This window comes from Etheostoma cragini, chromosome 14, assembly GCF_013103735.1.
Source record: "Etheostoma cragini isolate CJK2018 chromosome 14, CSU_Ecrag_1.0, whole genome shotgun sequence".
In the NCBI taxonomy this organism is placed as follows: Eukaryota; Metazoa; Chordata; class Actinopteri; order Perciformes; family Percidae; genus Etheostoma; species Etheostoma cragini.
Genome location: NC_048420.1, coordinates 18,552,391 through 18,579,527, shown reverse-complemented (window position 1 = coordinate 18,579,527; position 27,137 = coordinate 18,552,391). Strand labels below are relative to the sequence as shown.

At 37.5% G+C, this 27,137-nt stretch overlaps 1 protein-coding gene across 1 annotated transcript; it reads right to left on the bottom strand.

Moving 5' to 3' along the window:
• Nucleotides 1-7,481: 7,481 nt before the first annotated feature.
• On the bottom strand, nucleotides 7,482-24,662 carry LOC117957014 (prolyl endopeptidase-like). The gene is made up of 15 exons (XM_034892526.1): nucleotides 24,412-24,662; nucleotides 22,121-22,195; nucleotides 20,418-20,551; nucleotides 20,192-20,322; nucleotides 19,458-19,667; nucleotides 19,215-19,336; nucleotides 18,612-18,717; nucleotides 17,361-17,552; nucleotides 14,650-14,847; nucleotides 13,247-13,350; nucleotides 12,753-12,889; nucleotides 11,015-11,109; nucleotides 10,721-10,852; nucleotides 9,894-10,050; nucleotides 7,482-8,099 (listed from the first exon to the last, which is right to left on the bottom strand). The coding sequence occupies exons 1-15, from the start codon at nucleotides 24,451-24,453 to the stop codon at nucleotides 7,805-7,807; spliced, it is 2,130 nt and encodes a 709-aa protein (XP_034748417.1). The 5' UTR covers nucleotides 24,454-24,662; the 3' UTR covers nucleotides 7,482-7,804.
• Nucleotides 24,663-27,137: the final 2,475 nt, after the last annotated feature.

Genomic DNA, 27,137 nt, shown 5'->3' with positions numbered 1-27,137 from the left:
CTACGACTTTTTTTGACATATTATAACATTACTTTTAATGACTTTTTTCCGATATGCTACACTAAATCTTTTTCCTATATACTACACAATGACTTTTTTTTTTACATACTATACCATTACTTTTTTTGATAAGCTACACTAAGCCTTTTTTCCAACATACTATTCTATGACTTTTTTCGACATGCTAAACTAAGCCTTTTTCCCGACGTACTATACTATGACTTTTTTTGATATGCTATGCTAAACCCTTTTTCCGACACACTATACTATAACTTTAGCACTTTTTTCGACATATTATAAGATTACTTTTGATGACTTTTTTTCCGATATGCTACACTAAATCTTTTCCCTATATACTAGACAATGACTTTTTTTTGACATACTATACCATGACTTTTTTTGACATGCTATACTAAACCTTTTTTCAGCATACTATAGTATAACATTTGTATCACTTTTTTCAACATTCTGACTTTTTTTCAACATAATATACTATGACTTTTTTGACTTGCTATACTAAGCTTTTTTTTCAACATACTATCCTATGACTTTTTTTACATAACACACTATGAGTTTTTTTGACAAACTGTACTAAGACTTTTTTATCACTTTTATACATAACATACTATAAAGTTTTTTGACATACTATACTATGACTTTTTTGACCTGCTATACTAAGCTTTTTTTTCAACATATTATCCTATGACTTTTTTTAACATAACACACCATTATGTTTTTATCCCTTTTTTCAACATAACATACTGTGAGTTTTTTCGACATGTTATAACATTGCTTTTAATGACTTTTTTTCCAATATGCTACACTAAGCCTTTTTTCCGACATACCTTATTATGACTTTTTTCGATATGCTATACTCAGCCTTTTTTCTTACATACTATAGTACGATTTTTTTATCACTTTTTTCAACATACTATAGTATGAATTTTTTTGGCATACTATACTATGACTCTTTTTTGATATGCCAGACTAAATCTTTTCCCTATATACTACACAATGACTTTTTTTTGACATACTATACCATGATTTTTTTGACATGCTAAACTAAGCCTTTTTCCCAACATACTATATTATGACTTTTTTTTATATGCTATAGTAAGCCTTTTTGTCCGACATACTACACTATAACTTTATCACTTTTTTTGACATATCATAATATTTCTTTTTATGACTTTTTTCCGATATGCTACACTGAGCCTTTTTCCTATGTACTACACATTTACTTTTTTTTGACGTACTATACAATGACTTTTTTTTTTACATGCTGTACTAACTGACTGGATAAGCGGATGAAGATGGATGGATGGATGCTGTACTAAGCCTTTTTCCAGCATACTATACTATGACATTTTTATCACTTTTTTCAACATACTATAGTATGAATTTGTTGGCATACCATACTATGACTCCTTTTTGATATGCTACACTAAGCCTTTTTTCAACATACTATACTATGACTTTTGTTGATGTGCTATACTAAGCCTTTTTTCCAACATGCTATACTACAACTTTATCACTTTTTCCGACATTACTTTTAATGACTTTTTTCCAATATGCTAAACTAAGCCTTTTTCCTATACGCTACACAATGACTTTTTTTCAACATACATCACAATGACTTTTTTGACTTGCTATACTAAGCTTTTTTTTTCAACAATTTGACCATGACTTTGTATCACTTTTTTGATGTACTGTATGATTACATTTTAATCACTTTTTTTTAACATACTATACTATGGCTTTTTTCAACACACTGTGCTATACCATGACTTTTTATGACATACTCTACTGTTTGACATTTTATGACTAAACGTGACACAATATGTGATTTTTTACGTCTTCAGTAATGTGAATGATAAATACAACTCCGAACCATTGTGTGTGTACAAATAGCTAGAGATAAGTTGCTGAAGGTATAATAGAAATTTGAAGCTAAGGGTTCAAATCTTTCACAAACCATGACTTTTTTTAACATACTAAACTATGAGTAATTGATTTTTTTGACACACATTATGACATACTATATTGTAACATTATATGACATAATATGACTTTTTGTGACATAGAGTACTATGACTGAGATTGGAGGTTGAGGTTTCAGTTCTTTGACATAATGACATTTTTTCCTTTGAAATGCTATAGTATAACTTATCACTTTTTTTGACATACTGTACTTAACTCTCAATATTTTTTGACATAGTATACTATGACTTTTATCACATTTTTAGACACACTACACTGTGACTTTATTTATCACTTTTTGACATACTATATACTATGATTCTTTTTAAAATATACTATACTATGACTTTATCACTTTTTTTGTAATACTACATCATGACTTTGTTATGTCTTGAAAGTGGGAAAATGACATGCAGCAAAGGTGTGACAAGGACGGAGCCTCTGTACATGTGGCGCACGCACCCATGACTTTTTCGTCATACTATGCTATGACTGTTTTCAAAATATTTTATTCGGTAACACGGTGGGTGAGTGGTTAGCACTGCTCCAACCATCACCATCATATGAGCACTGCAGGCTCTGACCCTTGGTCCGATTCCCAGTCCAGGCTGATCCTTTTTGTGTGGACATTGCATGTCCTTCCAGGCTTTCTTTGACATGCTATACTATGACTTTTGTTTCGTCTTTTTACGACATAAAATTACTTTTTATTACATTTTTGTTACTTACTATACAATTAAGGAGACCGGGGATCGTGTTTTGCGTGTTGCAGATCTTTTCCACATTATTCTCTTCTTAACCACAGCCGTCCCGTTGTTGTCGCCGGCGTTTTACATTTCATTACCTCGTTGTTGCGTGCCACAGAGATCGTAGATCGTGTCCCAGCCCAAGTTGTTTTCACGCTGCATGTGGCGTTTCATTTCCTCGTTGTTGCGTCCCCCAGAGCAGCCCAGTGTTATGAAAGTTCGTGAAATGGTCACGAAAATCGTGACATGTACACGTGATAATCTAGAAAATCGTTACATGTACACAAATTAATAAAGCTAAATAACGTAACATTTTCACAAACTGGCGTGAGACCGGATTACCTATACTATAACTTAATTATATTTTTATGACATACTATTTAATAACTATACTGGCTTGTTTTGGACATTTTCATAACATGTTTATTACGTACTATACAATGACACTTTATTAGATTTCAACACATACTGTACTATGACTTTATTAGATAGATAGAACACTTTATTCATACCCATAGGAAAATTCAGATGTCCAGCAGCTCAAAGATGCAACCACATTTCCACACTTAAACCACAATAAAATCACATGAATAAATAAATAGCCTTAAAAGAATTGTAAAATACAGAATAAAACCAAGCACTAACATAGTGTAATGCAAATTCTTCAGGAAGTGTTGAAGAGTATTATAGCAGTGGGGACAAAAGATCTCCTGAACCGCACAGTTCTGCTGCGCAATGAGAGGAGCCTTCTGCTTCTGCTGCTGCTTCTCTGCCCAGCCAGGGGGCTGTGGAGAGTGTCTGCTGGTTCTGTGTCTATTACATTTAATGATGTACTATAACAATGACTTTTTATTAAATTTGATAGCATATTGACAGCATTTTTTTCATTTACACTAATCTTGTAACATTTTAGTCAGAAGATTAGAAAGATTAGTAAAAGAAAAAATAATTGACATGTACTGAGCCTTGACATCACTTCACTTTAGCACCAGGAAGCTCATCCTATTACATGTTACATTTACACTATTTACATTTCAGGCCCATTACGATTCTGTAAGTAAGTACCAATACTTTGATGAAATATTTCTCAAGTAAAAGTGAAATTACCTATCCGAAGGATTGCTTAAGTAAAAATTATAAGTAGTTCATTTAAAATGTACTTTAAGTAAAAGTTACTCATAGTTACATAAAAAAAAACTGTAAAGTGGGAATCTTTTCCATGTAGTGAAAACAGGACAAGGGGTAATAAGTAATAAGCTTATTAGATGTATGTGAAAAAATGTAGCCAGTGTCCTATATACTTTGTCCTGCGGGTTGCTAGTGCTATAGACAAAAATTAGCAATGCTTGTGGCATTGCTAATTTGCTATCAGTCATAAAAACCTTTTTGAAGTACGAATGCACATATACTTACCAAAACATGGCACATCTGGCGTTGCATGATGATACTATCGGCCCTCTCAAATTTAAATGAAAAACAGTCTTTCAAATGTGGACAAGGATTTTTGTCATTTTGGACTAGTTTCAGCTAGCATTCCTACTCTGTGTCTGAACCGTTGTCGCTTGCCTGATCCACCTCCATCCTCCATCTTGTTCTCAATCTCCTACCAAAAGACTCGGCACCTGGTAGCAGCCTACATGCTAATTCATTACTGTCGTGGTTCCGGGTGCATTTTTTTTAATTCTTTACTTAGTAACGGATGTTTGTAGTAAATACAATACAAAATACAATACTTCGTCAAAACGTAATTAAGAAGCCTACATTTTAAATTACTAATTTAAAAACTACTTGAAAAATACACAACAAAACTACTCAATACAGCGCATGGGTAAATGTATTTTTTTACTTTTCCCCTCTGGAAACACAGATAATGTCAATGGTGGCTCTAAAGAGTTTGGATTAAATGTTATGATGTAATATCTTTTTGAATTCAATGTCTTTATTTTGGACTGTTGGTCGGGCAAACAAAACATGGTGATAGAGTCATCTATTTGATGGCTATTTCTTACCGTTTATCATTTGGGTTTATAGTAAAATTCATCTTTGAAGTGGAAAAATTAATAGATTTAAGGATCATAAAAATAAGGCTGCAGCTTCTAAAATGTAAAGATTTTCTGCTTTTCTGCATTTTATTTAGCCATGAAATAAAACATTTTAAATTATTGTTAGAGGATTAAAAAATAACACATTTTTGATTTATCACCATAAGATACAACCTTATAAAAAAGATGCAGCCTCATAATCAAAATAAACTTTTGCAGGAGGAAAAGAAAAGAACAAAGAAAGAGTTCAGAAATGTAAGAGGAAAAAATGCCAGAGAGAGTGAGGATGAAGCAAAAGGATTCTAAGAGGCACATGGGAAAGCAGACGACACCTCTGTAAAGACAGTGATTCCCAGCTGTGTTCGGAGCCGTCTACCCTTCTTGTCCTCCCTCTATCCTTCGGCTTCATGTGAAGATTAAAGCAAGTGGCATAAAAGAGGAGAGTCCACCTCTAAGCTAGTGTGAAGGGGAAACTTCCCCCAGCACAAAAGTTCTGCTCTCCGCTCTTTGCCGAAGCGTGCCGCAGCTCAAATCGGCTTTGAGAAATTAATCCCTGCATTATGGAGGGAGTAAAGTAAACAAACGGAGGACAGGACGGGGACCTGCGAGTGTGAGAGGCTTTTGTAGGTAAAAGCTTGTTTCTCCAGAGAAAAAGAGCTGTGAAGGCTGTGTGTGCTTGTACATGTGTGAGTGAGTGTGTACAGTGAGAAGATGTGATGGGGGGGAGGAAACGAAGCAGCAAAAGCCTGCTCAATCCTTTGGGACACTCCTGGAATAAGAGTCACAGCCTTTTTGCTGCATGATCTTAAACCTCTCTGTGTCTCTCAAATGTCCAGCTTATTACTGGCTTTGTCTTTCCCAGCTTCATTCAACCACATTGCCCCTGTGGCGAAGAGTCATTGTCTGCAAATCCTCCTCTTCCAGCGTTCTCTGCTTTCCTCTCTCCTGTTCCCATCCTATCAATGCGCTGAGAGGGTACTTAGATATGGCCCGGGGTTCAGTCTGACAAAATCAGAACTTCCCACTGAGCCGAGATTAAACTCTAAGTGACCGAAAGGACAACTTTGCTCACTCTCTGTGGTTGGCTGTTAGTTGGCAGAGAGTTTCCATCTCTTTTTTTTCTTTTTTTGACAGTTTAAACACCCGTCTGTCTGGGCTCCTCCTGAGACTCTCCATAAGTGCACTTTCAGTCTGTCTCCGCTTGTCTGCTTGTTGCCTCTTGCTGTCTCACCATATATCTGCCGTCTATCACCACTCTCTATCTTTGGACTTTTCTGCACATACTTAAAGACCTGCACACATCTTCCTCTGTGCCCCTTCAATTTCATCTTCCTTCACAGCTGCACGAGTCCGCCCCTTATAAGCCCTCATTCTTGTGTTCCATATCTACCGTTTTATCCTTGTCTGCATATGAATTTGCCCCCCCTCCCAGACAGATAGACAACATTAGGGATTTAGCAGAGGGAATCCGGTCGTTTGTGTTTATTACCCCTCAATGAAGCAGAAGTGCAGGACACTAATCTGACACTCTACCTTGGACCTTGAGATGTTACTACAGTGTCGAGCTTGCGGGTTATTTTGTAGTCCCATACTGCTGCTTGGTGGAATATGTGAGAACTGCACTCTACAGAAATAACGTGATCTGAACAGTAGTGAAAGCAAGTAGATTTGCAAGCAATGTACTCAATACATTATTGTGGTACTTATCTTATTTTTAGATTTTCAATATTATTAAACGTATTACATTTTAGAGGAAAGTATTATACTTCATACAACTTTTAATTTATCTTACAGGTTTAGTGAAGTTACTTTGCGGATAAAGATTGTTTATACAAAACATTAACGAAACGGTTTTAAAAAATTGTTTTTACATGGTGTTTTGTGCAAGGTTTGACCAGATCACACCTTTTTAACAAGATACAAAGTGAGAGGTGTAGGTGGTGTTGGCAGTTAAATTTTGTTACCTTTGTAGAAAACCTGTCTGGTTATTACGCTATGTTTATAGTTTTCATGCTAAGCTACACTTATCACTTGCTGGTATTTTTTTCCACATTTGCCTAACTGACATGAATGGTCTCTCATCGAACTCCTTTAAGCATCAATGTAAACTTGATCTAACATTTGCAGACCTTACTCTATACAGCTTTGTTACTAAACCACTTAGCTGTTAAGAAAGTAGTTTAAATGTGTTCCACACTGACCAGATGCAAGTTAAATGCATTAGTGATAACAATGCCTTTATAAAAAACAATGTTACACTCTATAAGAGGCCATTTTGGTAATATGATTACTAGCCATTTTCTTTGGTATTTTATGCCTTTATGTAATAGTTGACAGATGACAGTAAATGGGGAGAAAGATGTGGAGAACAACATGCATCAACATTAGAGTTCCCAGCCTGATTCAAACAGGAGACGTTGCAAACATCACACTAAGCCCAAAGATCACCGGGGCACTAGTGATATTTAAAAGTTCATTTTGATGAAAGCTTTTCTCTGTTAACATAGGTCAACCTTTTAATTTAAACTTTTAATTTTTAAAAGATAATGTTGACAGGTATTGCTACTTTTACTTAAATACTTTTGAATACTTATTTCACCAATGATGCGGAACAACTCAGATCTATTTGAATATATTTATATAAATATTTAGATTTGGGACACGAGTACAACACAGTACCATTATTTTTAATTAAAAATTCTTTAGTTAAAAGTTAAAATTCAATTCCATACTAAACATATGCCTTCAAAACATTAATCTTTTTGTGCATTTGATTGGTTAATCTACAGTCGAGAGTTGTTTCAAAAGAGGCATTATGGTTAGTATTTAAGTTTATCACACTGTAGTTGTTGGTTATTCCTTTCCTGTAACATCCATTCTTTTCTTATATTTCTGACATCTTTCTCTATCAATTCACTTTAGTTGTACTATTACCTCACTAAATTGTAAAATCATCACAAAAAATTGAAAAGCATGCATCCCTTAAAAAGCCTCCCTCATTGTGTATATCATTTTCCCCACTTCCCTGTCATTATCTCAATCCTTCCAGCTAAGCCCAAGTGTCTCAGCGATGAAGGAAAAGATGTGAGTGTCCTCCAAGATGGCCTTGGCGGTGGGTTTCCCTGCACCGTGCCCACTGCGGGTGTCTACCCTAACCATCAGAGGCTGACGCTGCACAGGGCTGCTGCCCACTCCGTGCTGCAAGGCAGCACAGTACTTCAGAGTGTGGAGAGGCACCACACGATCATCGTGATCTGCTGTCAGAAGCAGGATGGCAGGGTAGGGAGGGCCAGAGTAAGGTGGCTGAGGCAGATTATGGAGAGGAGAATACCTGGAGAAAAGGAGAAGAGAGAATATGGGAGTCATTTGTGAACTTTAATGGGTGATTCAGATTGGTTCTTGGGTATGTGGGTGAATGTAAAGCTTGGAATAAATTTAAGATTATTGAAACCCTACCCTAAGTCTAAACACCTAACACGCTATTTACACCAATATGCACAGTTGTTTTAGTCTTTAGATTCAGAATGAAAAATCCCCTGAAAAACTGAGTAAATACAAAACACAACAGATGACGACTAGAGATGTGCTGCTAGACAATACTCGAAAATCCAACAGGAAGACAAATTCTCATGTGTAACAGTATCAAAATAGAAACAGATTTCCATCATCAAATCATTTGCCTTGGTAATTTATGCTGCAATCTGAGATCAAATGTTTGGGTGAGACGGTAGTGGAGAGGTGTGGGCAACAAGTAGGGATCTGGCCGTATAGATGTTTTTCTCACCGCAGTGAAGAAGTAACGCATCACCTTGGTATGGCAACCGCAACCCCCTTTGACGAGAGTAGTGTAAATTAGAACAAGAATGGCAGGTGGCCTTAAATGAGTGAAGCTAGTGTCCATGTGATTAAGCACAGCGGTACGGTCTAGCAGCACAGCGTTCTGGCAGCTGAGCAGACAGAGCAGAGAGGGTGAGTTGGCAGTCCACTAACTGGTTGCACTCTCTACCAATATAAGCTGATGTTTAGGCTACAAAAACATTCATGCAGGCTAAAATTTGACCGTGTTGTTTTGTCGAGATTAAGCTACAAGCAGAAGGAAACTCTGCTAGCTGCTAAATAATTGTTTGCAGTGTAAAGTGTAACGGTCTACCGTGCAGCACCAATGTGTCCTCAGCCGAGAACAAAGAAATGTCCTTTCCTCCCTACTGTGTACTCTATTGAACATTGTGGATATCACAAGTACTCAGGGCTAGAAAAACTGTATGATAATAGGACACACAAAAAAATCCCCCATACATTTCGTAGACTGTCAAAGCGTGTGCAAATCTTAAGTGACGAGCAACCTACGTTTTTTTACTCTCCTTAATATTGGAAAGAAAACAGGCAATCGTGATAATACAACAATGATTATTGTGTTCAATATTTTTCATGTCACAACATATTTATGAACTCCTGTAACTTTCACGAGCAAAAAAATTAAATTCAGAAAAAACTAAAAATGCAGTGATGATGCCATCACTGCCGTAGCGTCACATCACCGCCGGTATTGCGGTGATACAATAAATGTCTGAGCCCTAGCAACAAGGACTGTAAACTTTGCAAAGAGAGCTAAAGGTAACCAAGGTAAGGCTCACCTGAGTTGTAGCTCTGCACAGAAACCTGAATGAACTGCATTATAACCAAGTTGTCATTCTTGTCACTTTTGTAAAGTTCATTTTTTAACTATAAGGTCCTGATTTTAGTTGTAAAATTTATTAAACTAATCTTAATATGAAAGACAGGAAGGGAATTGATCCGCAGATACATCACATCACACACTCATTTTATAATTTAGTTCTCCCTTTTTATTTCCGCCTTTATGTTTATATAATTTGTTTTATTTCATTGCCTATGTTGGTGTTCATGTTCTAATTTAAATATTTAAATAAAATCTATTTATACATTTTCTGTGTGTGTAGCATGGAGGGGGTTACAACTACATTTCACCGGGCACCCAGACTGGGTCCAACTTGGTATGATCAGTCATGACGCAAGTGAGACATGAGGACGGGAGCATACACTAACTATAATGTGTTTCCAAGTGCAGCTATTTTTTAGTGATTTGTTGTGTCTGTGTTTGTCGTACTTGATGAGCCACTTGAACTGCTCTGGGTCATCCGAACAGCCGTAGTCGGTGGTCCAGGCGTGGCCGATGGTGAATTTGTGAAACTTCAGCATATCCATCACCCCCACCTCTCCCACAGCACAGCCAAACAGGTCTGGACGCTGGTTCACGCATGCAGCTGTGTGTGCATCCACAATTTGTGTTACATATTCAAATTTCTTTCAAATAGACAGACGCATACACCAATAAACCCCCTTTACTTCACACTGTAGGACACAATGACTACTAAATTGCCACTTTCACACTAGGGAAGAAGGAATTAGTTGGCTTTGTGCAATGCCAGATGGCAGCATTTGGTAAGTGATGTGCCTACTAAGCACTGTTTAATGTGATGTTTAATAGCTAAATTAACTGAAGCTAATCCGCTAACTACTGTTAGATGATTTTGACATTACCATGTAAAGAATACAATGCATTATGATCACTGCAGTTAAGACTAGCAATGGACCAGTGATCTTAGCTTGGCTTTGAAAATATATAAAAACATGAAGATGTACAGTAACTGTATTGTTAGTAACCTTAAGGGATAAATGGCACAGCAAGTTGGAGCTAAGCTGTTATGGGGAGGAGTTAGAGATAAAGTTCTATTAACAGATTTCAGCTCAAAATAAAGAGCAGGATTTCCCCACCTTCACAATCTTGAATCCTTAATTTAACACGTAATGTACAGTTGCATAATGGTCTCCAGGGTATACCTTCAAAACCCTTTCACGTTTTCTTGTTCTCCACCTCTGGCTTTCACACTATATACATAAACACATAACACACACAGTTGATCCTGTACTCACCCACTAGCAGCCCTCCATTAGAGGCTCCGTTGATAGCGATGCGGCAGGCTGTGGTGTACTTCTCCCGGACCAGAAACTCTGCTGCGCACTGGAAGTCATCAAAGCAGTTCTGCTTGTTCCCTAGTGTGCCAGCTGCAAACACAAAATGACACAGCAGAAGTTGGGGAAATACAGAATGAAACTTTAGTAAACTTCTGTATAATGTTTTTTAATTAACACATTAAGTCTGTCTCTTTCTGACACACTAATGTGTGGGGCCGTAATGTTCGGGGGTCATTCCGTGGATGTTTGTACCTTTGTGCCAGGTGAGGCCGTACTCTCCACCCCCTCTGATGTTGGCCACTGCCAGGATCCCTCCCAGGTGTCTCACATATAGCAGGTAAGCAACACTGACACCAAGACAAGACAAATAAATCCATTTACATACAAACAATGTTGCATAAAATGATCCAAAATCTGAACATGACTGGATGTTTCTTACGTAGGATCCAGCCAAATCCAACACTTTCTACTAGTAAGTTAAAATGACTTCCCACTTAATATTCTCACTTATTTTTATTATTAGTAGTTTCATCATTTTAGTCTAGATTTAGTCAAAAGAAAACTCAGGTATTTTAGTCAAGTTTTAGTCAAAAAATGTTAGTCTTTTTTAAAATAATTATTTTTCTGAGAACTATTTCAGTCAAATAGTGTTTCACACATGTCAAATAATGGTTAAAAGTCACAATCACCTGACAATATACTGTGCACTTGTTGAATGATTTTTGTTGAATGCAACTTTGTTAAACATGTTTTTATGTTGAGCCTCTGTATTCATGCAAATACAATCGTACACAGACACGTTAGATACGCGTCACCGCTCTACAGCACGTTGTTTTGTTGCCGGCAGTTGCATAACCTACATTTCTCCGGCCTTTATCAAAAGGTGTTGAGCGGCTTTGCCAGAAGGCTGAAAGCCTGTCACCTTCACTTGCTCGGGGCTACGCGCTGTAGTGACTTCTCCAGCAAGCTGAACCGGGCTTCCTCCCCCCCCGCCCCAGGCCACATTGCTACCTGGATGTGTGACGACTAGATGAAAAAAAGGGGACACGCCAAACCTCTAGATGAGCCGCGCCTGACTGAACTGCGATGCTCCAAACGGGCACTGCACTACGTCTATCTCATAATGAAATAGTAGACGATTGTCATCTTTTATTTTTTTTGTTTTTATTTTATGCAAAACATTTTAGTCTCCTCTTTTTTCGTTAACAATAATACATGTTAATTTAGTCTTAGTCAGCATTTTTGGACATTGGTGCAGTCTCGTCATCTTCTCATCTTAGTCATGGAAAAAAAGGTTGTTGACGAACACATTAAGTCTCATCTTTTCTGACAAAATTAACACTATGATCTACTTTATGAAGGCATTTAAACCACAGTTAGCACTGGCACAGTTAGGCAGGTTTTGAAAGTAAAAGTATAATATTAGCAACCCCATTTTTGGGAATTGAGTACACATACAGATTTTCTTAAGCACCTCTTATCATAGATATATATGATAGTTACATATATTTTTCACCAACACCCTGTCATTTACAGAGAAATCAGGCATGGAGTAGAACCTTGTATTTTATCCCTGTTTTGAAGTATGTAGAAATGGCTGGTAGGTTTGCTGTGTGCTGTGGAAAAAAACTGTAATCATGTGCTATCCAATCAGAAATGTCCTTCCCATTCTTATATAAACTCACTGGTAAATGTTATGTCATAATGTTTGTGTATTTTTCTAAAACATCTAAGTTTGATGCTTGAATCAAACACCAAACATAATAATAATACAAGCCAGCAAAGGTGATCAGTTTAAGAGCAGGAGATAGTTTTAACAACAAACATGGCAGCTCTGTTAGAAAGTCTGTATATATTTTTTTTACTTTGTTACCCACCACATATTTTGGCATTTTTGTAACCGATTAGGGATTATCGATGTCAGTGAATAACAGAACAACAATCTGATCACATTGGTTTAGGAGATTTCGAGCAAAGCAGTTCTACGTACTTGTAGTGCGGTTGTATGGAAGCCTCAAAGCCTCCATAGCCATAAAGGAAGACAGGATTGGTCCCATCCTTCTTTAGGTCCTTGGCGTGAACTAAGAACATGGGGATCTTGGTTCCATCTTTACTAGGATAAAACACCTGTGAGTGAAACAGGGGGAATTTAAATAAGATCAATCAGTCTTTTAATACATCTCTGTTTTACAAAACATCTCTATCACGTGAATGCTTTTGTTTTTGATGCATCTAAGATGAGCTGTGCAAAAACATTCACCCCATTCACCACTTCCTCAACCATAGTGAATACAATTCTGGGAGATCTGCATCACGATATGAATATGCAATCAGTAGATATGATGATAAAAGGAACAACAGTAAACTGTAAGATGACGGGGAAAAAAATAACAGTACTATAAAAAGGGTAATGGAGAAGTTAAACACATGCGGTCTACACAAATCAAGGACATAAGTAAAGAAGAAAAACCTGGAGGACTTTACCTGGCTGGTCTCATAGTCCTCTTGCTTGATGCCTTTTACCTCCACCTCCCTGAAGACTCTGGGCTCTGGGCTCGACTCGCTCAAATCACAGTAATAAATGATACCTGGGCACCAACAAATACACAGGTTTGAGATTACTCTGTGTTTAACTAATTGCATGGGGATATTTTGATAACTGATTTTTCATATTTAAAGTGCCTTTGAAATTTGATGACAACGTACTCTATATCACGGTACAGTGGCAGACCCAAATGCACGACTCAGACAGGTAATAAAAGGTAAACACTTTTATTGTCCTAGGAACAATGCAGGCAACAGTACAGCAGGAGCAGGCAGTAACTGTTGTCAAAAAGCAGGCAGAAGTCCAGTAACACTCAGATAGGCAAAAGTACAAAAGGAGCAGGCAAGAAACAGGAAACAGGCTTAAGTCCAAAAACACCAGAGAAGCAAACTTAAAAGAAAAGGTTGGAAAGAGTGACATAGGAACAACTACAATCTGGCAGAGGGGAAGTGGGAATGGTGAGTGTTTAAGTGATGGGATGAGGGAAAGCTGAAAATGAACAGGTGAATCAAATTAGGGGCAGAGATGATAACCAAATGTGCGGGAAAACAGACAAAGACAGGAAAACAAGTGACCAAGGATGTAACCAAACAGTGCATTTCAAAACAAAACAGGAAGTAGATAAACAAACAGAAAACATGAAACACACTACAACAGAATATTGACAAAACCATGACACTAATTACATTCCTAATTACATTTCAAATTACAGTACTAGTCAAAAGGTTGGACACACTTTTCCATTCAAATGAATGAGGAAGTGTGTTAAAACTATTGATTGGTACAGTGGATAACTTGTAGTTACAGTAATATATGCTATTTTGGGCAGTATTTGAGTTTGGTTTTTTAAATAACATTTTAATTATTTTCTTCTAGCATATTAGAACTAGTAGAAGTTACTAACAGTAGCAATACAGCAGTTGCAACAAAATACTTACTATTTAAGATGTATTAGTTTTAGGGCCGAAACAATTAGTCAATGAACAAAAGATTTACCATTTTGTATTTGTCCAGCTTCTATAATGTGGGGATTGTTTATCTTATGTGTTAGTAAACTGAATATAGTTTAGGATTTCTTCTGTTAAATGGACAAAACCATAGATTTGAAGACCGCAATATAAAAAAACAAATGAAAACAATAATCTGCCTATTAATCGATAATAACAATCGTTATTTGTAACCCTACTAATGCACATTATAGAATTTTGTAGGCATTGATGGTAATTGGTTTTTTTCTCAGTTTTTCATGGTCATTTTAACAATATTTTATCTATAAATTTTACACCACTAATTTTCCTAATATGGGACAATTAAAACATAATTTATGAAATGACAGAATTACCGGGTGTAGTGAAGGAGGTGAACTTGTAGAAGAAGTCAGAGTGTTTCTTCTTGCAGCTCACTCCGGCCACAGTGCCAACATTGAGGGGCAAGTCCCTGACCAGCCGGCCAGAGGACAGCTCATAAACCTGCAGGATGTCTTTCACATCATGAACGTAGTTGACCAGCAGGTGGTGCTGGTTCACACAGAAGACAGAGCCTGCAGAAGGATATAAAAAGGAAGTGATGGACAGCATGTCATGTCGCTTATTTAATAGCTCCTCTGTCCTGAACCGGAAGTTGTTCTATCCCTCTTCCACGAGGGCTGTCTTACAGCTCTTATTTCTGCTCTGAGAAGTGAGAATGGAGGAGGGATCACCAAGGAGCTATAAGCAAGAATACACAAGAGCAGCCTTCCCAGAAACCGTGCAGCTGAAAGGGTTGCTAACTCCGCCCATACAACTGAAAAATGAATGTAACGTTTCAAAGGAAAGGACATCTCATTTCTCTAAAGCACATTTGCTTGTTACTTCTCTCCACCAATAATTTCCTTGCGTCTCTCCCCTGCTTCCTTGGTGGGTTGGACAAAAGAAGGGAAGCAAGTGTAGTAGCCGGGGATCCAATTTAAGAGAACTAAGATGTAGCCATGGTACATTTTTGAAAACACTGTATCCAAGGGAAACAGTGTCCTTGTTGTCTGTGTTGCTTTCTATGCTATCAATGTCAACTTACTCTCTTTTAATTTTTCTTGGTAATAAGGAGTCATCTCATGATCCTGGGTGGAAGCCAAGTATAATGACTATAGCTTAAACTTGACCTCATTGAATAGGTCAGTTAATTGAGATATTACTGCAAAGGCAGAGCAGAGAGTATTCAGGAACTCCGGATCTATTCGCTATAACATTCTGAAATCTCATCAACAACCAGAAGCGGACAGCCTAATATACTATAAGTACAATACCTGTAAAAGCAGGATATACTGCTCATTACACACATTAAAAGACCATTAACTTGCACCAATAAAGCAGTATCATTGAAATCCCAATCATCCAGTAAGTCCCACAATTTAGCATTAAGCATTTATAATCACTACACACACGTGTACAAACATTGCATTCAATAAATGCTTTTCTTCATCAGTTTATACAGCATCCAACACCTTTGGGTGCCCACAGGAGTTATAGTTGCAAACACCCTTCTGCTCGCAACTATAGGTGCTAGAAAACATGTGTTGAATGTTTATATACCACTTATAAATGTTAAATAGGAGGACCTAAAATAAATTGAAATTATTTTCTTTAGTAAAATTGACATGCATTTTTTTTCTATTTCATTCAAAAATATCTACTGGTGTATGCATGAGTTTTGCAAGTATCTCAGATACATAGACATGCACTGCTTGGTGTTTCAGTGATGTCAAGGTACAGTCAGGGGTATAGCACAACATTCTGTGTCCTCTAGAAAGGCATTTTCTTTGGGCCCCTCCCTGCATCCCCAATTTTCAGTCTAGCATCTTTTTGGGCCCTTCTCACATGAGGGTCCTGGGTACTCAGTCCCCTTTTTCCGGCTAGTCCGACTGTGATTGGATACCAAACCCTGTACTTTTACTGGTACCGACCAAATCACATAACTCAAACGTTGACAAATTTCTGTACCTGAGACCACGTATGCACAAGCTTATCTGTCCTTCTACCACACATATGCACACACACGTGCAGAGGTCCGGACCGAGCAAACTACGCCGGCTCTGAAGTTTAGTTGAAGTTGATAAAGTGGTTTCAAGTGTGGTTGTAGTTTTTCAAAACTTCACGCAAACACCATTCACTGTGATGATATTAATGTCGAGCCAAAATCAATCACTGTTATGTTGACTTCATACTTCCTGTGAGACAAGCAAGCACAACAGTGGTATCTATGCCCTGGTGACTGACTGACAGGCCGAGGTTGTAAGACAAGGCAACTATTTCTTTATAAAGTATAATTATAATAATAATATATATATAATATAATTATTCTATTTAATATTCTATTTGTAGGAACGTATTTGGGAAGGGAGGGATTTCATTTTTGTTTAATTTCTGTCAGTTTAAAATATATTTAATAAATAACTGTGTTCTAAGTAAATAGGATGAATAGGTTTGGAATTATTTTTTATGACTGAAATATTTTTTTTGTAATAACAGAGGGAAAAAGTAACGAAAAAAAGACCATTGGGTACCGGGAACAAAATTTCAGGTTCCGGTATTGGTACAGATATATGTTCAGATGCGAAAGGTACCCAACCCTAAATCCGACGCCCCCGGGTAAAGTCACTATCATTCAAATGACAAAAGTGCTTATGGGCCAAGTTTCACTTTTTAAACAGAATTCCCTCTGACAAAGGTCTTCAACCACAGACAGAGAACTTCCCAGTTGTTGTGGTTGGGCTTCGAAACATTAGGACAGATAATTCTGTGAAAAGTATTTTGCAAGATTTTATCTGAATTGTGGAACAACTACTTCACACATAAGCCTTTTACGCATTTCTAAAGCTTGGTGGAGTTTTTCAAACCCAAGCCCACAAATGTCATGCCAACAAAAGGTCTGTTTAACAAATGAACAGCCAAACAGCTGTCTTATCTTTTTTTAGACATAAAACACTTCTTCTGTACAGAACTGATACTATATAGATGGATCTCATAGCTAACATGGTCTCCTACTGTAAATCCTATTGAAAATTCCACTCAGTCTCACCTAGGACATCCTTGTCATGCTGTGGAATAAGGGTGGTCCAGTACTGCCTGTCTGGTTTCTGGATGTCTATGTTGATAAGACAGTATCGAGGAGCATCCAAGTTGGAGCGGAACGTGAATACAGTTCCCTCATTGGTGACATATGAGTACTGGGCGTCAAAGTTGTCCACAAGTTTGACCCATGGCAGCAGACCTGGAGGAGAAGATGGAAGAAAAAAACTCTATCATTGACCATTGGGAGTTGCAATCAACAAAAGCTTGGTTCAAGCTTTGCACATAAGTGGATTTGCTGTAATATTTTGTAATATATCATTGTTAAGTGACAGGGTTTTCACTGCCATTAGACAGCATGGAATTAGTGCCCAAGCTGTTTTGTGCACTGAATAAGCCGTAAAGACAATATGGAGAGCATCTGGAAAGGCACACAAGACAGGTGCCCACTCCTTCTTCTGGACACATGTGCCGCACAATGGTTCGCATAAACAGTGGGACAAACAGTGTCACAGCCACACACCATGCATGTTGAGCACAGTGGGAGCAGCAGACGACACCTTACAAGTGTGTCGTGGAGAGAGGGTGTATTGCTCATTGAGTATGAAGTTAGCAGTAGCACCATAGTAGTGAACATGGCAGTGCAATCTTTGTACAGTTTATCTGACGGTAATTAAATACTACAACTCCTCCAGACTCAGGCCAAGTTCCTGTGTTGTGCTTGCCACCCGCTGGTTAAAGAAAGGGGGTTACCCACAGAGCTAGCAACAACTTCAGCACAGGCTCAACAACTTAAGGCGGGCTGACACTTAAGCTATTCTCATTTAAATTCATTCAAGTTGCTCCTCCAAGTTTTGCTTTAGTGATCCCTCCCTGAGTTTTATTTAAATAATCATGCATTGACGTCACCAAGAGGCAAATAAACGTATGACGTTATTTGCACGCAAGCACTCTAAAAAACCAGGAAAAACCATGAGTGAATATCTTTTGGTTTTGGACTTTTGGTGCAGCAAAAATTACCTTCTAACAAAACAAGCTGCTTCTATCAATTATGAATTTTTCCAGAGGAAACATTTACTTCTCATGAAATTCCTTATTCTACAAAGATATATTTTATTTTATTTGCACACACATCCATAGATGTTGTCAATCACCAAAGCAAACACAAAAGCAAACCTTAGGATTTATTCTGTGCCTGTGATCCTACTTCTCAAGAACATTTTTAATTGTTCTATTGGGATTTTGTAACAAGGATACAGACCTGTGATGCCATCGGGGAGCTGCTGGAGGTCACAGTACCACAGCTGGTTGACAGGTTCACAGCCTTCAGTGATGGACAAAACAGCATATCTGCCATCATCTGATATCTAGAAAGATGAAGAAATGAAGACAGGAAGGAAGTTTTAACTTGCTCACAGTTCCTGATGGACGTTGTGAACTCCTCAGCATCAGAATGAGATTTATTGCAAATGATGCAAAAGTGTACACAAGTGATACCAGGATTTCTATAAGAGAAGTTTTTGTTGATACACAATTTTGTAATAGAACTTTAAGCTCACAAAAAGCTTTATTTACCTTGAGTTAAATTTTTACTCAAATACTATAAAGTCTTGAGGTATTTGTATCATTTCCCATTCAGGCTAATTTCTACTTCAACTTCACTACATTTCCAAGGCAAGAATAGTCATTTTTACTCCACTTTATTTTTTGATCAGTATAGTAACTACCGGTAGTTACTTTCATTTTACATACAAAATCAACTAATAAAATATGATTCCTTATATTAGATTTAATGCCTATAACAGCCACACAGGTGTTCTGTTTTTGAATTCACGTAAATGATTCAAGATCACTATGGACTCACGGTTACTGAACTGTGCCACTTAGGATGTTCGGGAAACTCCGCAACCAAAATGTCGTCCGACTGTTTGCTGCCGATGGCGTGGTAGTAGAGCTTCTGATTGATGTTGCAGGTGGTCTCTGTGCCTTTAGTGAAAAGGCAAACCAAGGGATTAAGTTGAATACATTTGTAAAGTAAAAGTCCTGTTGTAAACGTGTTGGTTTTTGGATGGAGCATGCATTTGTGTGTATGTTGACTCATCCTTACCGTCAGTTTTGCCTTCCTGGGGTGGGTAGCAATTGTAAAAGATGCCCTTGGCATCGTGAGTCCAGGCCAGGCAGCTGAATTTAACCCTCTCCAGAACATCAGGCAGTTGGGTGAGGTCATCAGCCTTCATAAAACTCACTGTTACCCAGTCTGAGCCACTGGTGCTTAAACCATAGGCAAAATATTCACACTCTTCTGACAAACGGCCCACTGGATGGAGAGAAGGACAAAGGAAAGAAGGAGGAATTCAGCAATCATTTTCTTTATGTCTCTACTTGTCTGAGTAATGTGTGTTTATGTAGGTTTCACCAAGACAAATTTAAGACTCATAAAAACCTTTTTAGAATTAAATTCAAGACCGTTTTCGCGACATCAATTAGGCCCTAAATTATATATATATATTATAAAAGAAAGCTGACTGGCTGCAATATTAGGTGCCATTAGTTCTCATTCTTAGTTCTAATACAGCAACATTCTATATGGACTAGCAAAAGAAACTACAACATTATGGAATAATAAAGAGTAAACATTTGAGGTAGAGTTACATGGATGTTGGAAAATTAAGACCTGTTTAAAATTATTTAAGACCTAGAACACAATACTCTGGCTAATTGAAGACATTTTAGGCCTACAAATTTTGAAATTTTAGATTGTTTAAGACTTATAAAAGACCCCGCGGAAACCCTGTTGTGCACAACAGTGTGCAGTATTATGGGCTTTGCAGTGTGGCTCACTCTTCAGTGCCACAGTGCCATCATCAGAAAGTTTATTCGGGTCAAAGAATACAGTTGCATCTCCATCCAGAGAGTCCTGCACATACAGCACATCCTGATTCTGGAGACCTTTGTTGTGAAAGTAGAAATACCTGGAAATGAAAACAGGAAATACCGTCAGACCAGTAGTTAAAGTTAGTCCCTCTCATTAGTTTTTTTTTTTCAGTTGGTCAATTTCAACTAGTACCTCTTCCCTCTTTTGTAAGGGCAGCTGTATTTGGGGTAGTCATAGAGCTCAGTGAGACGCTGGTGGAACTGTTCGCGGACAGCACACTGCTCCAGGTACGGCATGGTCAGGTTGTTCTGCTTTTCAACATAAACCTGAGATACATAAGGAGAGATGCAATTGTTCACCAGAGACATGTACAATATTTTACATGTGCTCTATACCCCTTCACAACTGCAATACTCTTTCATATCACGTGCAATATCTTACATATCCTTGTCATATGTAACTTATTTACTGTTTCTTTTGTGTATTACTGTTATGTCATGCAGCTATGTATCGTTTTAACGTGATATGAGCAACGGTCCCGGTCCCGGGACCGTTTGAGGAAGTGGTGACTTCCCTCATAAATTGCAAGCATTAAACCGTCACAACCCGCTCATGCCATACATCATTTGAAAGCTTAAAGTCTCATGATTCCATAGAGCCCACACACAAAGCAATAAGGTGACTTACAGCGGTTATGATCACGTTCTGAAGTAAAGAAAGACAGAAAGATTCGAGTCTAATCGAGTGTGTTTTCCTACCTGTCTCCCCGTGTCTTTAATCACAGCGGTGAAAGATCGCCAAAACCTTGTTTTCCTACATTGTCAACACTCCAACGTATTAGAATATCTAAGCCTTGTAATCCATAATTATCTGGTCCCGTCACAATCTTGTAGTTTCTCGCCAAGTTTCGACGTAGAGAAATCTAGATAGTGCATCATTTCTTGGTTTTGATCGCGTGTATCTTTTTCCGTGTGCACGCTACAAACTCGTTCCACACACCATTAGACTCTCTGGCGTCTGCAGATTCCACTGATATCTGTTCCCAGCCAATAGCATCAGTGTATCTTGAGATATCCCTGAGCCAAGCCAATCAAATCCCACAGTCCCCATTGGGCCCACGTGGGAATGATTGAAAGTTTGTCCCACCAGTTAGAAAAAGAGGTCATAAAACTGGCATCCCTGTGTAGCCAATAAGAAGACGAGTTGATTGATACCAAATAAGGCCAGAAAATATTAACCCTATGATGGCTCAGGCTGTGTCAAAGCAAAGATATTGCCTTCTCATGGCATTTCACCATTTCATCAAATTATGATTACTTGTTCCTACAAATTTATGCATGCAGTTCTTTCAGGTATATGTGTGAGTGATGTGGATGTGTTTTTGTATTGAAAAGTTTTATATTTAGCACTTTTTTGGCTTTTTTAGAAATAAGAAATAAGAAAAACGCACAGACCTATCTGTAGAAATAAGTTCATATAAAATCCATTTTATTAGTCATTTTTTTCTGGATTTTTTCTGTTCAAAGTTGAGACATGTGGCTAGGGTACTATTTTAGTATATAGCCCATTTTATATGCTTACAGTAATGTTTTTTATTTATTTTTCAGATGATTTACTTGGACGGAAATAGAAATTCTCTGTTTCAACCTCTGTAGCTCTGTCAGTAAGGCCTAGTGTCACACAGCCACTAGAAACAACAAGTTGAGAGTGTTAACTTTCCAATGACCTCAGGGTCATCCCAGAGGGCCAAAGTATGTGGAAACTGCATCACTTTTTGGGGGGTAAAAATTTAGGCGAGAAAAGCATATATTTTCAAGTGGTTTTCAAGATTAAAGTACATACAGAGTTTTTGATAAAGACACAGATACACCTGTCTGGAAGAGATCAATACATACCATTGTTTCTGCACTGTCAGCGTCTTCAAGCCATATGTAGGGATCGCTGACCTGAGTTCCATGGTAGTCATCCACCTAAAAGATAAATTTCTTAAAGTTTGTTTTGATTTGATTTTTGCAATAACATTGCAAACCAATTTTCTGTGGAACTGAAGAGCATGCGTGCTGGTTCCTGAGACTCATTGCATTATTATTCCTGAGAATTGTGCCTTCTTGCCTGTTAAAGAGCCGTATCTCTGTTGTTTGTAAATTTGGAGTGCTGTCAGTAGCAAGAAAAATGAAAAACAATCTGTGTTACACCGTGTTATCCTCCTGCTAGAGTTAGCACCCAACAAGCTTAAACAGGGCAAGATTTAAACATGTGTTTAGCCTCTAAACATGTTCAACATGTTGTTGCAAGAACCTACCCATGTGCATTGATTCCTTCCAAGGGAACACAGCGATGTCATATTGAAAAAGAACAACAACCTATCTTTTCGTAGGAAATACACGCATCTGTGCATTACTTTTGGGGAGTCAAATCAACTTTGTATTATCTGGTATCATGTACAATGTATCAAAAGGCTTTTCAGTCTGACAGCAGCATGAATTCCCAAACCAAGTTTTCCTTCATTTTGAGCCCACGGTGGTGGTCAAATTCTCACATTTTTTATAAAATATTTTTGAAGTAATAGATGTTGCATTTTTTCAAACTCTTTTCTATATTTGCCTTAAATGGAAAAACACAAACTATGCAGCACAAATAGTGGGAAATTAGAACCTACAATACTACCTGCAAGTACATACATTATTAGCAAGCAACCAGAGTACACTGTTAATTGTTTACGTTCAGATGTTGACAATTGGTATAGCAAACTGTGTCTAAGGCTCAGGGCACAAATCCCAGCCATAGTTTTGGTTAATAATAAGTTTGGAAAAATTGTCAAAAGGCATCCTTTTACATTTAGTAATATGGCAATGTAGTGCTCGTGTATTTTATAAGGGAAGGAGTATGTACCTCAGTCTAAGATATATAATTTTTAAAACGACCCTGACTGTATTTGTATTTTAATTTATAATATTTTATGAATTAATGATTGGACTAGAATTTTTTGTCTTTACAAAAAAAGAAAGAAAAATCCTAACATTTCATTTTCTCTGAAGTAGTAAAATGGTTTACGGAGTGTACAATAGTGACTACAATACAATGTAGTACAATGTGTCAACCACACACTGCAGAAATGTGTACTGTGGCAAAGGGGCAAAGTTTAAGACACAATAAAAACATACAGCCAGGGCAGTAGTTACCATTGAGGGCACTGAGGTAATGTCCTGATTTACTGGTTATAATCACCTTAAAGAGGAGTTTACATTTTACAGTTACACAGAAGTGACATATGGTCGGTTTTGAAGACTTATTCTGAGGAGAATATTTAATTAGTGCTTCTTTGTCCAAGGTTTCTCTCTGGTTTTCTTAGATTTCTTTGACAGTAAATTGAATATTTTTGCATTTAGGACTGTTGATCAGACAAACAAGTCATTTAAATAAGTCAGCTATTCTCCGACATTTTCAATTAACTATAGAGTATACATTAATAAATCAATCAACAAACTAATCGTAAGATAAATATGTCATTGTTAGTTGCAGCCCCACTAAACAGATTTAGGCTGGTAAGTCAGTGTGGTGGAGCCTTTGAAACATCCTTTAAACCATCATGTTGGCAGATAACAATCTTACTGGAAACATATCAGTTAAATCAATAAATAAATGTTCTATTTTAGAGGGCTGGGGTAAAGTTAGGAAATTAGTGAGAAAGTAGTGACTCAGTAAAGTCCTGGCTGCAGCCCTGCACACACACTGCAGAGGTACAGTGGCCATAAGGAAACCGAAACTAAAGCTTCCATCCTGAATCATGAAGCTGAACCAACAAAACTGCAGTCTCATGAACATAAACATAGTGTTCTACTGGGACATGTCTCATGGGATGTCACTTTATCCAAATATCCTCTAGTCTAAAACCGAGCTGCTTCACCTGAACTGCATGACAAATGCGTCGAAGTGCAACACATTTTGAAAGAGCTAACGATACTTCTTCACGTGGTTAATAAAGCAAGAATTCCCCTTGAATGACTTTTTGAGGGGGTATCAAAGTTTTGTTTTTGTTTCTTCAGTCAGTCGCGTTTTGCCTTTCTAACCCTCCACCCATACGACTTCTCTTCCTGGTCTCGCTATCACTGCCTGTAAGTTTGCACCACATATTATCAGCAAATGACAAACAGACGGAAAGAGAAAGCAGGACTTTGACACTAACCTTACTGTCAACTCTTCGCGCAGTCGGGTACTTAAACGTCATTGCGTGGTTTCCTAAAGTGTTCTTCTATTTACTGGGTCACCTTCCTGTTGCTAACTGCTTGTTTTTTTTTCCAAATTTGTTTAATTATTCTGAATACAGCGTCTTCGCCGAATCAATGGAGCCTCGAAGTGAAAGTGAAAGCGTTTTTTTCAACACACTAAAACATTCGTACAAGCCGCACCGCTACTGCTCGTTATGCAGGAAATGATGTATCACCCAGGGCCGAGCTATGGCCTACGCACAACCGTAGTGCATTCTGGAAAAGCTTTGAAAATTTGACATGATAAAACAAAACATATAATTATACTTGAAGAGAAACTTATTATTACCTATTATGAATGTAAAGATAGAAATGTATGTAACATTTTAAATATCTTTATTTTATTAGGTAAGTTCCCTGTCCACAATAGGCAACAGTTTCCAGATCAGCCATGTTTTAGATTAATTCAGGTTACTTTGATATGTATTTTGAGTCTCTTAAGACTCTTTCTGTTTAAATTACTACTTTCTTATTTGATTACGAATTGTGTTAACAAAAAATTTGTAAATTGTATTCTGAATTTTAAAAACAACAACATGCAATTGTACTATGTGTTATTGCACACAGTTGCCAGTCAATTTTAGTAATTTGCGCAATTTATAGGCTATACCCCCACTTAAATGTATTTAGTTTGTACCAATGAACTTTACGCCTGGAGACGCTACACCCATACAATTCGTGGCCATTTAGCTTTTTAATCTGCTAAAAAAAGAAGTAATGTATGCCTAGCACTAAACTAATTTGCAGAAATTGCACAGCAAAACACCTCAAGACAAAAATTTAAAATCCACTGTAAGTCTTAGGGTGATCTGACAACCATACTCATCTTTCTTTCTGAAAGGTCGAATATCTGACTAAATCAAATCAATAGCCTAATAATAGCGCAGTCCTCTGACAACAGAATTAAGGTTATTTTTTGTCAACAACACCTGCATTGTGTAATTGCCAGTTAAACACAAAATGATACATACAAACCCCAAAGCCCAAGCATAATGTGGTCCTGTGTTGGAGAACATCCCAAGTTTTCAGTGACAAGCCAAAGAAGAGAGATGTCTGCCCTTAAAGGCATTTCCATGTTGTTTAATAAAAACAAGTGGTACAAATAGAGTTTGTCACTTTTGCCACAACTAAATGTCACAACACTGAAAATAATACCCAATCTGATTGAACGGTTCTGTAGGCAAATTTCTGCTTTACTTCCCAGACTGCTGTTCCAGTATAGGTCAAGAGATAGTGGTAACTTTGCTTCAAAATATAAACATAAAGCCCTGTCATTCCATCACTTCCATCACTTGTTTGTTGTGTTATAAACTCAGTTGGAAAAGGTTCGAAGGTAAACAAAACAATCATTTATTGAGTGCATCCTGGATTAACACCCCTCAAGATGGAGGGACAGGGACTGAAACAGAGAGAAAAAACAAAAACAGAGTTTCAGACGTGTAATCTGTCTAATCCATAAAGCTGTGAAAACGACTGGGGAGAAAAGGGGGAGAAAAGGAGGGGAAAGATGGAGGCCAGGGAGTTAGAAAGGGGGCTAATTTCAAACTAATTTAGCTAAGGCGATTAAGTGAGACTGGCTTAATAAGAAAATAAGCTATTAGAAGGCCTCTGACCTTGTTTCAGTGTATTTACTGCTCTGTCTCAATGGTTGTTCATGTAAATATCATTGATATGATGATGTACACATTCATATTACACACACCCAATACAATAAGAGCACTCTTTCTATAGTTAATGCATTAACAATACAATATATTTTACCGTACAAATAAAACTAAAATTGTTACAATGAGTACAGTAGAACACGTTATATATATATATACTTTCATATCTTATATACTTGTACATATAACTATCCACTAAAACAAAAATAAAAGATGACTCATGTTACATGCTCGGGAGGTCATAGAGTTTAAAATGCTGACAGTGCAAAAACTATATTTTATTATAGGTGCAAACCTGACAAATTATGATCAAATTGCCATTGTGTGTTTAAACTTTGTTAGGAGGAAAAAACTTACTGCTATGTTGTATTTTTTCTGTGCTAATTCTAACTCTGCAAATGAAAAAAATTCACATTGTGAAATGCCATGTTAGCTTAATTTAAAGAAAAGGAACATTCTCTTAACTGCCAAAGCAATACTGCTAAAGAGACATTTGGTGCCAAAGTAGCCCACTTAGTGATGAATCATTTAACTGTGTGGCAACAAGTGCTTTAATTGGCAGTAAAGTCAGCAGAGGATCCCTAATCTCTGGGATGTTATTGAAGGAGATATTTGAGGCCCCAGACAGCCTGAGCCCTGTATCGGCCTGACTAGGCTGGCCGGGCCCCTACGGTGGCTGGCTTTGGCCTTCATGGCGTGCTGTACAGATGGGCACTAATTGGCTGGAGAGACCTAGGTAGTTTGCCAATCTGCGAAGACAGAGAGATTAGATTAGCCATCTGAGATTACAGCAGAAAAGAGTCAGACAGTGTCATCTGACTGTGATGCAGCTCTAGACTCTCCCACTGAGAGAGAGAGGGACAGAGGAGAGGGGGAGGGAGGGGCAGAGCTGTTGATCTTGTAGAGGGAAATAAGGACGGTGAATAATAATAACAATAATAATAATAATAATAATAATAATAATAATAATAATAATAATA

Bases quoted from the DNA above. Each gene is read 5' to 3' on its own strand.
- LOC117957014 (XM_034892526.1), bottom strand. From the start codon at position 24,453: ATGACGTTTAAGTACCCGACTGCGCGAAGAGTTGACAGTAAG. The intron at 14,848-17,360 runs GTGAGACTGAGT...ATCCTTCTGCAG, and splicing joins GCATGACAAGGATGTCCTAG to GCTCTGTCTTCTGTGTGAAC. The intron at 12,890-13,246 runs GTAAAGTCCTCC...TTTCACTCACAG, and splicing joins AGGACTATGAGACCAGCCAG to GTGTTTTATCCTAGTAAAGA.